Genomic DNA, 14,204 nt, shown 5'->3' on the forward strand with positions numbered 1-14,204 from the left:
AATGGAGTGGGAGGCTAAGCGGCAAAGTGGCCTGTGACCTTTATAAAGGTGGGTAGGAGAGTTCCTCTCCCACGAGTCCAGTGGTGGTTATCTGAATAAAATGCTCTTGAAAATCGTGCCATGCATGTTGCTTCTGTTAGAAATAAGTTCTATAAATTGTTGTTCTAGTAAGAAACATTCAGAGCCAGAAGATACATAATCAAGTGGTGTAAATTGTCTCATTGTGGTACAGATGATCTTTTAAAGATATTTAAAACAATTTTACAGGATAGTTTTTGTTTACTTGGTTGCAAATATGTGTTTATCCTTCTCTGTAAATTTTTTCTAGTCCACACATCTAGCACCTCCTAGGATGGTGCTTCAAATTGTCTATGTCAGGCCTCTGAGGAAGGCAGCTTAGCATCTGGAAGGAAGGTGGTTGGCACATACAGTTTGAACATGAGGGACTCTAATACTCATTTTTCAATCCCTGATTTGATTTTCACAAACGTAATGCAATGATCTCATTCATTTCACAGATGAAAAATAAGGCCTAGAGAAGTTTCAAGGGTGTCCAAAGTTATACTAAGAGCAAAGTCAAAACTCAAATCCAGGTCTCCTCAAGAATAATCTAGTTTTATTTTTTCTGTATTACTTGCTTAGCTCACAATGCGTGAAGATAATGACATTTAGAAACAAAATATACACTTTTCTTTCCCTAGGGAACTTAAGGCTTACATGACCAAATAATATATTTTACTAAATTTGAATCTCTCGGGAGGCTGAGGCAAGAGAATCGCGTAAGCCCAAGAGTTAGAGGTTGCTGTGAGCCGTGTGACGCCAGGTCACTCTACCGAGGGCGGTACAGTGAGACTCTGTCTCTACAAAAAAAGAAAAAAAAAAGAAAAGAAAAAAATGATTAAATAATTAAAGTTTATGTGGCAGATGCAAATATAGAATGGAATCTAATCCATTAGTCATTACATTATTCCCAAATACAGATTACAAAAACAAAAATTCTATCTGTCGCCTGAAAGGAAAGGTGGGGCATTATATCCTGAGCAAGATGAAACAATTTCCTGAGCTGGCCATAACAAACTAAAAAATAATTTCTAAGGCCAGTGTTATAAAATCCTCAAAATAAAATGAAATTATTAAGTGCGATTAAGGCGTGACAATGCTCTTGATTTTCTTACATATTTGTATAGATTTGTATTATAATTATACTTGCATCAAGAAACAGTTCAGTTACTATTCATATGAAAACAGATCCCATGGAGCCATATTTATGCCTCTTGATTTTATTGTTCAGTATTTTGGAATACAGTCTTAAAATATTGAGAGTGTATTTATTTTAAAGGGTAAGGAAAACTGCCTGGATAACTCTCACTAACAAGTTGTAGGCAGTGATTGAGATTTCCCTTTTGCTTTGGGATAAGAGACCAGGAAAAAGAAATGTATATTTTTTCTAAATGCTTAGCCTTTCAATGCTGATTTTAAAAGAAGTGGAAATCAACAGGAAGAGGAGAGGGGATTGTGGCAACTGACTGCTGACAACCAGATTTGGGCTCACACATCAGGAGACTGAGTACAGAGCTACAAAGGCCACCTTTGTTCAGCAGAGTTAGACAGTTGAATGCTCTCTCTCCTGTTTTATCCCTATAGAAAAATATAGCAAACATAAAAGATTCTTTTTTGTGTGTGGGATAATCAGTGTATTGTAAGAGATAAACGTGAGTAGGAGATAATTATTTATAAATGACTTCACATTAGATAAAGAAAAGCAAACCTTTGTGATTAACACTTATCTACGGTTAGGAAGATGCAACGTCAGATGGAAAAGCTAATGGTTTCTATGGGTTCTTCCTCATAGTTGCTATGGATTCTTCCTCCTAGCAGGAGAGGAATCAGCTTATTTGATCTTAGAAGTTGTTTTTTTGTTTGTTTGTTTGTTTGTTTTTTGAGAGGGAGTCTCTGTTGCCCTGGGTAGAGTGCTGGGACATCATCACAGCTCACAGCAACCTCAAACTCTTGGGCTTGAGCCATCCTCTTGCCTCAGCCACCTGAGTAGCTGGTGGCTACACCTGGCTAGTTTTTATATTTTTAGGAGAGATGGGGTCTTGTTCTTGCTCACACTAGTCTTGAACTCCTGAATTCAAGCAATCCACCTGCCTTGGTGATCCCTAAGTACTTAAGAAGTTTTAGTAGTAAAATTAGATGTAGGATTTTAATCTTTCTTTTGTTGGGTTATTTTCTTTCCTATTTCAAGTCTTCCTAGGCTTAGGAAGGTGGTTGTTGCTGTTATTATGAAAGAGTCCTTCCACTATGTTTGAATAGTACAGAGAACAGCTTTAGAAGGGAGAAATACGGAGTAAATAACACCTTCATTTCGATCCATTTAACACACAAAAATGTATCCTTTCAAAATGTAGAGAGTCTACTTAAGCAAGGTTAGACATAAAACTCTGCCCTTAAACTCCGAAAGGCACAATAGGGGGTGTGAGTCTGCACACTGCAAAACAGAACAGGCTAGCACCGGCTGGCACCAAAACAGCACTCACAATGTGCCGGGTGCCGTCGTCCACTCAATCTAATCCTCACAGCAACCTGATGGCACAGCAGAACCTGGGGGGTGTGGGGGGGGGGGTTCAATAATTCAATAACTTGTTTAAATCCCTGCAGTTTGCAGGTGGTGCTGCAGGGGGAAGATCTGCTGGATCCTGATAGTGCCGGCTGCCAGGCTGTGTGACATCCTGACAGGCTAACTGTTGACTGAGGCCCTAAATCTCCCACTCTGCAAGGCATTTGGTCTCCATGGGTAGAAAAAAGATGAAAAGTCATGGTTTAAAGTTAATAAAAGGAAAAAACATATGCCAGTGAAAATGACCATACCTGAGCATGACTTCTTTTGACTTGGAGGGGGAGCAGGTCGCACAACTATCAGATATTTCGGCTCTGCGTCTGGAAACAATAACATTATTTATCAGAAAAATCCTTTGAGAACCAGCACTGGAGGTAGCACACCCATGTCCTGACTCAGCATTCCTGGAGTTAATCATCCTCCATAACTGTGGCATTGTGAGTGAGAGGACCCAGGAATCCAAAAGGTTAATGCTTCCTGAGAAGCCCATTAAGTCTATTAAATTTTTGAAATGAAAATTAAAACCAGATTTTTCAAAACCAAATGGGTCAGGGTGAAGGAAAATCCTTAAAAGAATGCCACTAGACATGGATTTTTATGCCACGTTTTCATCAATCCTTTTCCCTGCAAAGAGAGTTATTAAAACTAAGATCCTATGTCCATTCTGTCAGCCTGCTCCTCACAGAGGGTCAAGCCCAAAGCTTCAGAGTCAGAGAAGGAAAATCACACTGACACAAGACACCCAAGTCTCACCTGTTGTGTGATCAGAAATGGCTGGCTCACTTTTCTGGAAACATGAATATAATGCCTTACCTATTTATTTCCCCTACCCCAAGACAGAGTTTTACTTTGTTGCCCTCCGTAGAGTGCTATGGCATCACAGCTCACAGCAACCTCCAACTCCTGGGCTTCGGCGATTATCTTGCCTCAGCCGCCTGAGTAGCTGGGACGACAGGCACCCACCACAATGCCTGGCTATTTTTATTGCAGTTGCCACTGCCTGTTTTACCTGGCCAGGCCAGGTTCAAACCCACCACCCTTGGTGTATGGGGCCAGCGTCCTACCCACTGAGCCACAGGCACCGCCCACCCTTGTTTGTATAAACTCTCAGCCTATTTTCATATTCAGTATTTTTTAAATGAACAATTTAAAGGGTAGCATTGTTTTTACTTAAAACGTATCAGTAAAATAAGGGTATACTGCACACCCCATGGGTGAAGGGCTCAACTTGAACTTTACCTAAGAAACATAAACAATGTAAACTAATCATTTGTACCCTTATATTAATCTGAAAATTTAAAAAGACCATACCAGTAAAATATATAGAGTTTCTTTAAAATATTTGGCTTTTAAATAAAATTATGTTAATATACTCAGTGCATACTAACTCAATAAGGGGCTAAATTTAGTAATTTTTTAAAAAAATTGATATTTCTAAGTTGAATGTTTGGTTAAATATTATAAATAAAACAAATACACCTTATGCATACCAAATAGCATTTTATAAGCTGCTCTACCAGGAAGAGTAGAGGAGTCCAGTTGAGGAGTATTATTTATAATATTTCTTCAGGAACTTTGGACCATGGAACTCATTCTATACCAAATTTCACTTGGACGCTGCTGCTTAGTCCAGCAGATGTCATTCCTTGTCTTGTTTTCATTCTGGGTTCAACCATCACCCCTCCATGACTTTAGAGCAGAGGTCTTCTCTACCGACCTGACTTCATTTTCAGAGGGAGACAACCCCGCAACTGCATTGCTTTTAATGACTTGTGCCTTGGTCTCCTGAATACCCCGCACAGCACTATTGGCTATAAACTGCCTCAGTGATCACCAAGATACCCAAGATACCCAGGGAGACCATTGACCTCAGCTCAGAGCCTTGCTGACGATCGACAGTTCCCTGCCTGCCACAGCACAGAACAAGGAGCATTCATTCTGCTCCAGAGTCTCTTGAGTGAAAGCCTATCTTGCTGAGTGGGGCTCATACAGGGAATGCCTGACCCAAGTTGAACACGCAAGTTCCCTAGTGGAAATACAACCACCGTCTCATGATTTGGGGGGCGGGAATAAAGAGCGATAAACTAGTCCTGAGATCTGCTTTCTGCAGACTACGGTAACTCGATTACTCCACAGAGCACTCCTGCCTGGTGCCACTGTCACATTATCGCCCCATCTTGTACATGGATGGTGGAGGCGAGGCATCTCCACGGGCGGGCTTGTGTCAGACTCGCACAGGGCCGGGGTCAGAAGTGTTCCGTGCTTGGATTAACGCACTGCTGTCACTATCTTGAATTCTTAATACTTCGGTCTTTCAGCTGCTGTTTTGAAAGGGAAGTCTGATGGGACAGTGGAGCCTGCGGTGAGCGGAGGAGACGGGAACACGGCGCCCATACGCAGCCCCTGCCTTCCCGCTTTCTCGGGGCATCCTAGGCGGTCCATTAGCCTTGTGTTCCAGGGGAACCAGTATGGGTGGGAGCTCAGCAAGACTCAAAGGCAGAACACAGTAAGCACGTCACGTCCATAGCCCAGTAACGTGAGAGGCCACACTTCCCCTGCAACCAGAACCTGCTTCAAATGCAGAAAGAAGGCATGGTGTTTTAAGAGATGTGAACAACCCTTTCTTTCTGACGCACCAGTTTACACTGGCCAACCACTCACTCGGGTGCTACCCTGGGTTAGCTAACCACTTATGCTGCACTGAGGACTGTAAGCAAAGGGAGAGATACAGCGTCCCAGAGTTCTTATCCTTTTCAGTTCTTCCTCATTCATAAGTTGAAAAGCGTATTGGTCAGAATACACACAGATCAAGAAGTGAGGTAAGAAGTGGAGCTAGTTGTGTGCAGCATGTCCACTATTCTGGAAAGAACAAAATACACAGGATATATGAGTGACAAAATAGGAGTCGTGGGGACATTCATGGGGCAATGGTGAGCTACTCCACTGAATGCAATTTCAGCAATTCCACTTAGGAGTTTCACATTTGCGTTTAAAACTGCAATTGCAGGGTGGCGCCTGTGGCTCAAAGGGCGCAGGCCCCATACCAGAGGTGGCAGGTTCAAACCCAGCCTCGGGCAAAAAAACAACAAACAAATAAACAACAACAACAAAACTGTAATTGCATAATTTAAAGATAAAAGATAAACTTCATGCTAATAATTTTAAATTTTTCTTTACTGAGAATGACATTAAATAGTGAATACAACAGCATCATGACAAGTTAAGAGGAGGGACCAGGGGTGAAAGGAAAAAGTTTTATATTTTAGTATCTTTTAATGAAAATTCTTTCCTAGTTTTTCAAATGAGCCTTGCATTTTTATTTTGTAGTTGGCCCTGAAAATTATGTAATTGTCTGAAGTCCACAAAATGCCTTTTTAATAAATCTCAGGAATTCAGTTCTAGAAAACAAAGGTAAATTCTTACTTTTTCTAAATTGTTCTCATTGAGGCAGAGAAGTAACCTTTTAGTTCCTTTCTTGATACCGATTAAATCAACTGTACCTAGTGAATTTTTTGTAAAAGACCTAGAAAAATAACACAAACAGAAGCCAAGGATAGTACCATGATCCAAGACATAAGGTGATGTGAGCAATTTAAAAATGCTTTTTGTTATGATCACAGCATAAAGTATAGGCTGTGACAGCCAATTACAAATTGGAACAGATTCAGGACCTGGGGGCTTGTGCTGGCTCTCACCGCTCATTAAACACTTCCATCATTCACCTATTTCCAGTCTTCATGTTCCACTGAAAACACAAGCACGGAAAATAAAACTAGATTTTCATTTTTGTTTTGTACAATGAAATTCTGTGTGTATTTGTAGCATCTTGGAAATAAATACATTGCAGCCTAATCAAAAACTCTGTCAAAATATATTACTTCTTCACATAGAGAGGATATATAATTAAAATTCAATGTAAGAACACTTGTATAGAATGCAGCTACCTTAACAAACTTCCCATTCTTAATACTTAAGCCTATACATTGTTGCAGACTTATTAATCTAATTTGCTGGATTTTTTTTTTTTTCTGTAATACAAATAATCCTCCCATGATTGTGGTTTGATAAATTCCAATTCTCACATTTTGGTGCAGCTACCATTAGAACTGAAGTCCCCAACCCCTGGACCATAGACCAGTACCAGTCCACGGCCTATTAGGAACTAGACCACACAGTATTACTGCCGGAGCTCCTCTGCCTCTTGTCCCTCCTCCTGACCCCCCTCCTAGAAAAATATTTTTCCTTGAAACTGGTCCCTGGTGCCAAAAAGCTGGGGACTGCTGCCTGAGAGGACTCCTGCAGTACAAGCCTCACTGCTTCAGAATGCTGTCACAGTGAAACTTATCTGTGCCATGCAAAGTTTCTGCCATGGGAGCGTCTATGAAAGAAACACAAAATAAACCAGGATAATTCTAAAAGAAATCTGGTAATATGGCCTGAAAAAAAAAAACAAAAAACATAAGATAATTATTTACCTTTGCTATCTTTTCAACAGTTTGGTTTCATGCCAAGCTAAACTACAGTACCACTAACTCATGGCCTGTTTTATTTTAACAGAAAAATGTAAGTCATCCATGTACATAGGATATCAAACAACAATTTAGGGCAATCTTTTGATCTAGTGCCCTTCCTAATTCTTTTCCTTCACCCCTGAAATCATAAGATGTAGAGAGCTGCCTTCTCCGTCAGCTATGGAGAGCCTGGCTTGTGAGTGTTTTGTAGAAACCAGATCTGTGGCGGGCAGGTAGTTTTACTCTGAGAGAAGAAAGAGGAGGCACCCTCTGCTCATCCTATTTTGCTTTAAGGTCTGGATCCAATCAGGATCAGAAATTCCTCAAGGCCCAGAGAGGTTTCAAGATCAAAATGTAGGGTGCTTTGAGCCTGTTAAAGATAGTCTATAAATACCTTTGCCAGTAATTACGTTTATTTTTATGTTAAAAGGAAAGAGAAAGAAGTGGGATTACCCCCTCTCTTTATTTGGAGGTTTAAAAAAGAACATTGAGGCTTAACCTCTGGCACATACCCCAAGAGGAAGATGGTCCCCGATGGGTTCCTGGGAAGAGGCCAGAATTGCCTCCTACACTGCTTTTCACAAACCAGCACAAAGGAGAACGAACCAGAGGGGGAATGGTGGGAATGAGGAAATAAGACACACAAGGGACAGACACAAGAGAGATGTACACAAAAGAGAGAAAGATGGGACTGGAAGGACCAGAGCAGCTAAGACTGCAGCCAGCACTGAACTGTGGTTCTAGCTTTATTTATATAGTATCTAAAACAAGGCTACTAAATGACATAAATCTTGGCACATGGGGTAAAGATTAACTTTAAGGAGGAAAAGCTGTGTGCTAGCTAGCATACTAAAAAGGAAAGTATGCAGGGGCTACGTGACTTCTGGCAGAGTAGAAAAGAATGTTTGTTGTTAAAGGAGGACCAGCTGAGGATTGTTCTCTGAACGTCTCCCCAGGCTGTGGGGGGCCCTGCCACCTTATAGCCAATCCTCCACAACTGCTCTGCTTGGGTGGCTGGATCTTCAGAAATAATGCTTTGGGAGGCAAAGAGTGGACACCTAGAGCTGCCACCTGAGAATCCTAGTAAGGACCCTGGACTGAGACAGTGGCTGCAAAGGGTCTCCTCTCAGGAGCTGCGCCAGCCTATGCTGGGACCCAAGCCAGCAATAGTAGGGAGGATGGTAGGGAACTAACACTTAGGTCTCAATGTGTAAATTGAGATGGTGTAAATGAGTGGACTCTGCAGCTCTTCCAACACGTGTGAAAGTCAGACAGACAGAGCTCCATGGGGACTGCACTAGCTCCTTGAGATTTTGAGAGAAATGGAATCCTAAGAAAGGGAAATTCAATTTCATATTAATCTGGTTGTGGGAAGTTACTGTTTTTAATTTGATTTGGAGATATAAAAAGCAATATAGTTATGTGTAAACTTCAAGTAGTAATTTAGCAATATTAAATTGAAAGCTATTTTACGGCATGTTGAAAATGCATAATTCCATATATCGTTTAATCTAAGGTACATCCCCCCCCATCTTTGAAAATGTCCCAAATGTGTTTTATAACCGATGGTATTTGACAGTCGTAGTTGTCTAAGAGCACTGTGATCTTGCTGTCCTTGCCTAACACCTTCTAGTAAGGTCAAGAAAGTGACAGCTTGAAAGCTGGTAGAAGAGGGTCAGTGATTTGGAAGAAAATTCAGCAGAGAATTGTTTTAAAATGCTGCATCACCAATGTTCTTGCTGGCACAAAGAATAATACTGTCCGGAAAAACAAGTCTATGGACAACACTGACTTGAATGCTGAAGAAGAGTTGGACTCCCAAGGTGAAGAAATTTGGTAGTAATTTAACCTCACCTTTGCTTATATTTTACTTTCAATGTTTCACAAAAGTAATGATATTTCCTCCCTAAAAGTACATACCACAATCTGACCATGAAAAAAATGTCAGACAAAATTATACTGAAAGATATTCTGCAGAATATCTAACCAAGAGACCTCAAAACTGTCAAGGTCATAAAAAATAAGGAGAGTCTGAGAAACTGATACAGTCTACAGGACCCCAAGGAGACATGACTAAACGCAATGCTGTGTCCTGGGTAGGATCCTGGAACAAAGACAAGAGGCCTTAGGCAAAAACTAAGTGAATAGTTAACTTCAGTGAATAATGTGCCATTAGTTGTGAAAAATGTAACACACTGATGTAAGACGTTAATGGCAGAAACATTGGGGTGGAAAGAAAACAAGCCTTCTTTTTCCTATCTTTACAACTTTTTATTAAAACTCTTCTAAAATAATTTATTAAAAAAGAAAATCTCTTTTGCAAAAATAATGAGTAACCTAAAATTTATGTGTAAATGAGCCAAGGAAGCTCTTTCAATAGCATAAAATAAAAGTCCCAAGGGGATAAAAAGCAGTGCCATTGATTAACAGCTTTATTTAGTTAGTTTTTTTTATAAAATAGTGGATTCATAGTGAAAGGTGCTTTAGAGTTTGATAAATAAGGTGACTATTTTTATTAGAAGCATATCATGAGACCCCTAATCTGAATAAAGTCACCTATAGAACTTGAAAAAAAAAACCATGCCCATGAAAATCTCCAAACCAGAAATATTATCTATTCTAATTTGTATCTACAGGTATCCACCGGCCACTGGTGGCTATATTCTCACCTGAATGGGTGGAATCCAAATGTAAGCATTCTCCTTAGCTCTTGGCCTCTGGCAGACAGTTCCTGTGCCTCATTTATCAACCCTGACACTGAGTAATATCTATTTAAAAGCACCCTTGAAGTCTCCTGGTTTTTAAGCTCAGGCAGGAAGTTCTACTCATTCATTAGTCAATTCTGGAAAAAGGAACCTCCTAAGCATAGCCATGGAGCAGGAAAGCAGAGAGCTCAGCAGGACCCTGCGAGTTGTCTTTGCCCCTGCTGCAGGACAGGTGCACTGACCTGCTGGTTCAAGAGGAGGGAAGGGGAGACGGATGCCTAGAAAGTCAGTGCCGGCAGAGTTGGAACACAAAATAAGGGCAGAATGCTACTTGTCTACTCATTTCTTGAAATGATCATAAGAATGGGTCACCCACCCATTCTTATAATCCAGTGACAAAGAACTGAGTAATAACAACAAGTAGACACCACAACAGCAAACTGCTTTTAGCAATGGAGTATAAAAATGATTCATATTTGAATTGCAGTCCACATCCATTCAAAAGCCAGTTACTGGAAAATGACAGACTACAATTTTATTGCTGTGCAAGATACATCACTCCAGAGGACAGAATTAATAATGATCATAGAAAACCTACCAGAAACTATATCTATCATAATTAAATGACCCTAAGGAAATTACACAGGAAGAAACATCACTCATATTCTTTTAGGAAGGGGAATATCTCTTCGATACGAATACCGATGGGGTATTTTTATAGAAAATTGGAGAAATCCTGCTATATGCTTGGGCATGTGCTAAGTCTTAGCAGTGCAGAGTTTCATGGCGGCTAGAAGTTCAAGTAGAAAATGCAGTGGCACAGATAATGCTAAGACGGCACTAACTTTACTATGTTTACTAAGCTTATAAATATAAAATTTTAATACATCACTTATTAGATGATTAGCATGTTGCACTTAGTTGTACATTTACAAAAGTGTTTGTAGAATTACGAAGCCCCACAAACTAATGTAAGTCCTCCATGTCTTAAAATATTTCTAAGTTTCTGAAGAAAGAGGTAGAAGGTTAACCAGGCTCAGTTCATACTTTGTTCAATTACGTATCTTTAAAATGGGAAAATAGTAATTGCTCAATAACAACATTCTGAAAGAATGAATGGATCTGCTATTCTATCTTTTTAATGCCTGGGGATGGAATAAAGATGGATGAATCTGAAACTTTAAAGAAAGGAAAAAACAGAGGGCTGGGAAACAGCAGTGTCAGCGAAGGCAGTCTTTTTAGGTTTTTTTAGGATTTTTTCTTGAAAAGCTAGTAAATTTTAATAGAAAATTAGTCTTTGATTAGCCTATTTGTAGAACTTTTTCTTCCTTATAAAAAGTATGTGTTTTTGCACAAACCAACAGATCTTTTCCTTCTTCTCCTAAAATATAATTGGAAAGCAACTTTAAAGCAAATCCTACACTACTCCATAATTACTTCCATTAAACATTACAAGAGATGTTGAATAATGAACCCACACCCAGTTTGTTATGCCCCACGGCTCAAAGAGAATTCTGGCCTCTCCTAGCCTTTAAAATACAGTCCACAGGCCTGGGCCCCTGGGAGGCTGGGCCGATATTGAAGGTTAAACCATCTGTACAAGTGCAACAAGCCATACCACAGAGCAAATTACTAATGCAAAAATGCCTAAGAACAGCAGCCATTGCTGGGATTCCAGCATGTTCACAGACCTGTTCTGAAGGGAGCCAACAGCTGATATGTATGTTATAAGAGGAGTTGTTCCTAATTGTTAGGAATTGATGGCAGCAGTGAGAAGCAACACCCGCCCCTGCCCATCCCTGCACTGTACAGAGTAAGTTGAGAACCTAAATTTGAAATGGGAACCCAGCTTTGATTGGAAGAGAGTGTGTGGAGAAAGGGGGATGGAAGGAGGAGAATATTGTAGTGTTGGGGTACAGTAATGTGTTCCCCCAACAACTCAGCTATATTCTTTTACTGCATGGCTTACTCAAGCTGTCTGGAAGGACAGATGCATGCATTCTTTTTCCAGAGTGTTGTATCAAAGACACAGTTTACTGAGGAAGTAAGTATTGGAGTTTTGCAATACTTTCATTCAGGAAATGCTACTGAAAACTTCCACTTCACTCAGGGCTGACAGTAGATTTGCAGGGTCCAATCAAAATCAAAAGGTAGGACCCTAAAAGAGTATCATTAAAAGCACAACAACTTTTCCTTTCTTTCACTGTTTCTGTCTTGACCTGTCATGGTGTTTACTTCCTATTTAATGTTGCACTCCTCAGGTGGGTGCAAACCTTTAACCCCACCCCTCACACCATACTGTCTCCCACCAGCGGATAATACCTATCCAAGATCAAAGTACCTTCCTCCCAATCTAGTCTCCAGGACAGAACAGCCAACCTGCCCCTCCCCTAGGATCTTCCCACCCTAACCCATGGACCCCAAGAGATTACTGGGACATACTGTGTACCTGAATAGGAGTCGGAGGCAGGCTTGCCCATGCCAACCCCCCCTACACCAAATGCATGGTGGCACTGCCAGCCTTTGCCAGGATTGCTGCCACCACATCCTGTCAGATGCTATCATGTAGGTATGTACATCCAAGGTCCTATGCAGATGGAAGGCAGCTGACATTGCCGAAGAGGGATGGGAAGTGGCAGGCCAGCTGGGCAGCAGGGGTGTCAGGGCTGGGGGACAAGACAGTTGAGAGTCAAACTAGAGAAGGGGGTGGGAGACCATGGCACAAAATCCCAGGCCCCAAGGCCTCAGCACCTGCTCTCATGTCCCATAGGACATCATTTTGGCTCAAGCATTACAAAAGCTATCCGTGTAACAATAACATTTGTTCCTCTTTAATATTTTAAAATACAATAATTTTTTAAAAGAAAGACAAAATTAAGAATTCATGACAGTGATAGCAAAGCATTAAACTTCAAATGGAGGGTCCTCTGGGTGCACTGGTCACCTGCTTATGAAGCCAGCCCTTCCCTGACCCTTCCACTCCCAGTCCCGCACACTGACCACCACTCTGAGATTCCAGGTTACCTCATTTCCTGTGGTCCTGGCACAGAGTCAGGGGCATCTCCTTCAGCCACTGTCCCAAACCAACCCTGATTCCCTCTCATGCTCTAACAAATTCTCTCCCTGGCAGAGCTAGCAAATATTTAATAAACTAATTCTCTTACCCACTTGTCCCAACAGCCAGTGCACAGCCTTTCCTAGTTCGGCAGACCTGTTAGACATTAACATTGTTGGCTGTACTGCCAGTAGTTTTTTCCTTGCCTGTTTTATGTGTGCACCCCACAGAGAAGTTCGGTGCAGGATGTTGTCTGCTAACTGGTTTAAGGTTTGGCAAGGGCTTGCATGTGAAGTGGAGCCTGTGTGCACTCACACACACATTTTCCAGCAAATTCATCACTTTGTTAATGTTATCTCTGCAGGAAATACTATTAAAAATCAGGATGTCATTTGGATATATTTCTCTCAAGGAATAAAGCTAGGACACATGAGCTCTCAGATGGTATCCAAAGTCAAAGCCTTCAAATTAGCAAGACTTTTTCTTTCTTTTTGAATGTTATAGACAGCTTTGCTATGTAAGGATGAAGCATCAGGAATAAGTTTCACAAAATGAGTTTTTGCCTGTATCCCCTGGGGAAAAGTACTTTGGCATGGTGGTCAAATACACAGGCCCTGGAGCCAGCCTGCTGCTTGCAGATGTCTTTATGTCTTTGGGATGAAGAGGGTGATGGTAGTACAATGTCACTGCAAGGAGTCAACGACCCATTTCTGTAAAGCCCTTTGCCCAACACATTTTGGGGATGCTCAAATACTTTTTTTTTTTTGGAGACAGAGTCTCACTTTGAGTGAGAGTAGAGTGCCGTGGCATCGCTGGCTTAAGTGATTCTCTTGCCTCAGCCTCCCAAGTAGCTGGGATTACAGGTGCCTGCCACAACGCCTAGCCTTTTTTTAGAGATGAGGTCTAGTTCTGGCTCAGGCTGGTCTCGAACTCCTGAGCTCAGGCAATCCACCTGCCTCACCCTCCCAGAGTGCTAGGATTACAGGCATAAGCCCTGCACCCGGCTAGGATGCTCAAATACTTTAAATCATCATCTGGTAGGTTGGTTGATGAGAACTTCTCCTCCAGCTACTACATACCCAGCCTGGAGAGTGGCACAGCAGAGGCAAACCCATGCTACTTGCCCCTTGATTTTGTCTTTCTTTTCTTGCTGCAGACCACCCCCAGTCACAGGGGAAAAGGCTGGGCTACTGCCTTGAGATCAAATTGTGAAGTGCTGAGGACCCTCATGCTAAGAATACTAGACTTTCTCCCAGATGTGAATTAAGCCTATAGGTTTTTCAAACAAACGGGATACTAGTCCGAGAAAGGGG

General features: G+C 41.3%; 1 protein-coding gene across 7 annotated transcripts in view; it reads right to left on the reverse strand.

The window, feature by feature from the left end:
* Nucleotides 1–14,204, reverse strand: part of ABI3BP (ABI family member 3 binding protein) — a 258,235-nt gene that overhangs the window by 169,647 nt on the left and 74,384 nt on the right. For all 7 annotated transcript variants that reach the window (XM_053565779.1, XM_053565785.1, XM_053565783.1 and 4 more), the window contains exon 3: nt 2,872–2,940. In XM_053565779.1, coding sequence (XP_053421754.1) covers nt 2,872–2,940 — 69 coding nt within the window. The remainder of the gene's footprint in view (nt 1–2,871; nt 2,941–14,204) is intronic.

The sequence above is a fragment of the Nycticebus coucang genome, chromosome 16 (assembly GCF_027406575.1).
Source record: "Nycticebus coucang isolate mNycCou1 chromosome 16, mNycCou1.pri, whole genome shotgun sequence".
Taxonomy (NCBI): Eukaryota; Metazoa; Chordata; class Mammalia; order Primates; family Lorisidae; genus Nycticebus; species Nycticebus coucang.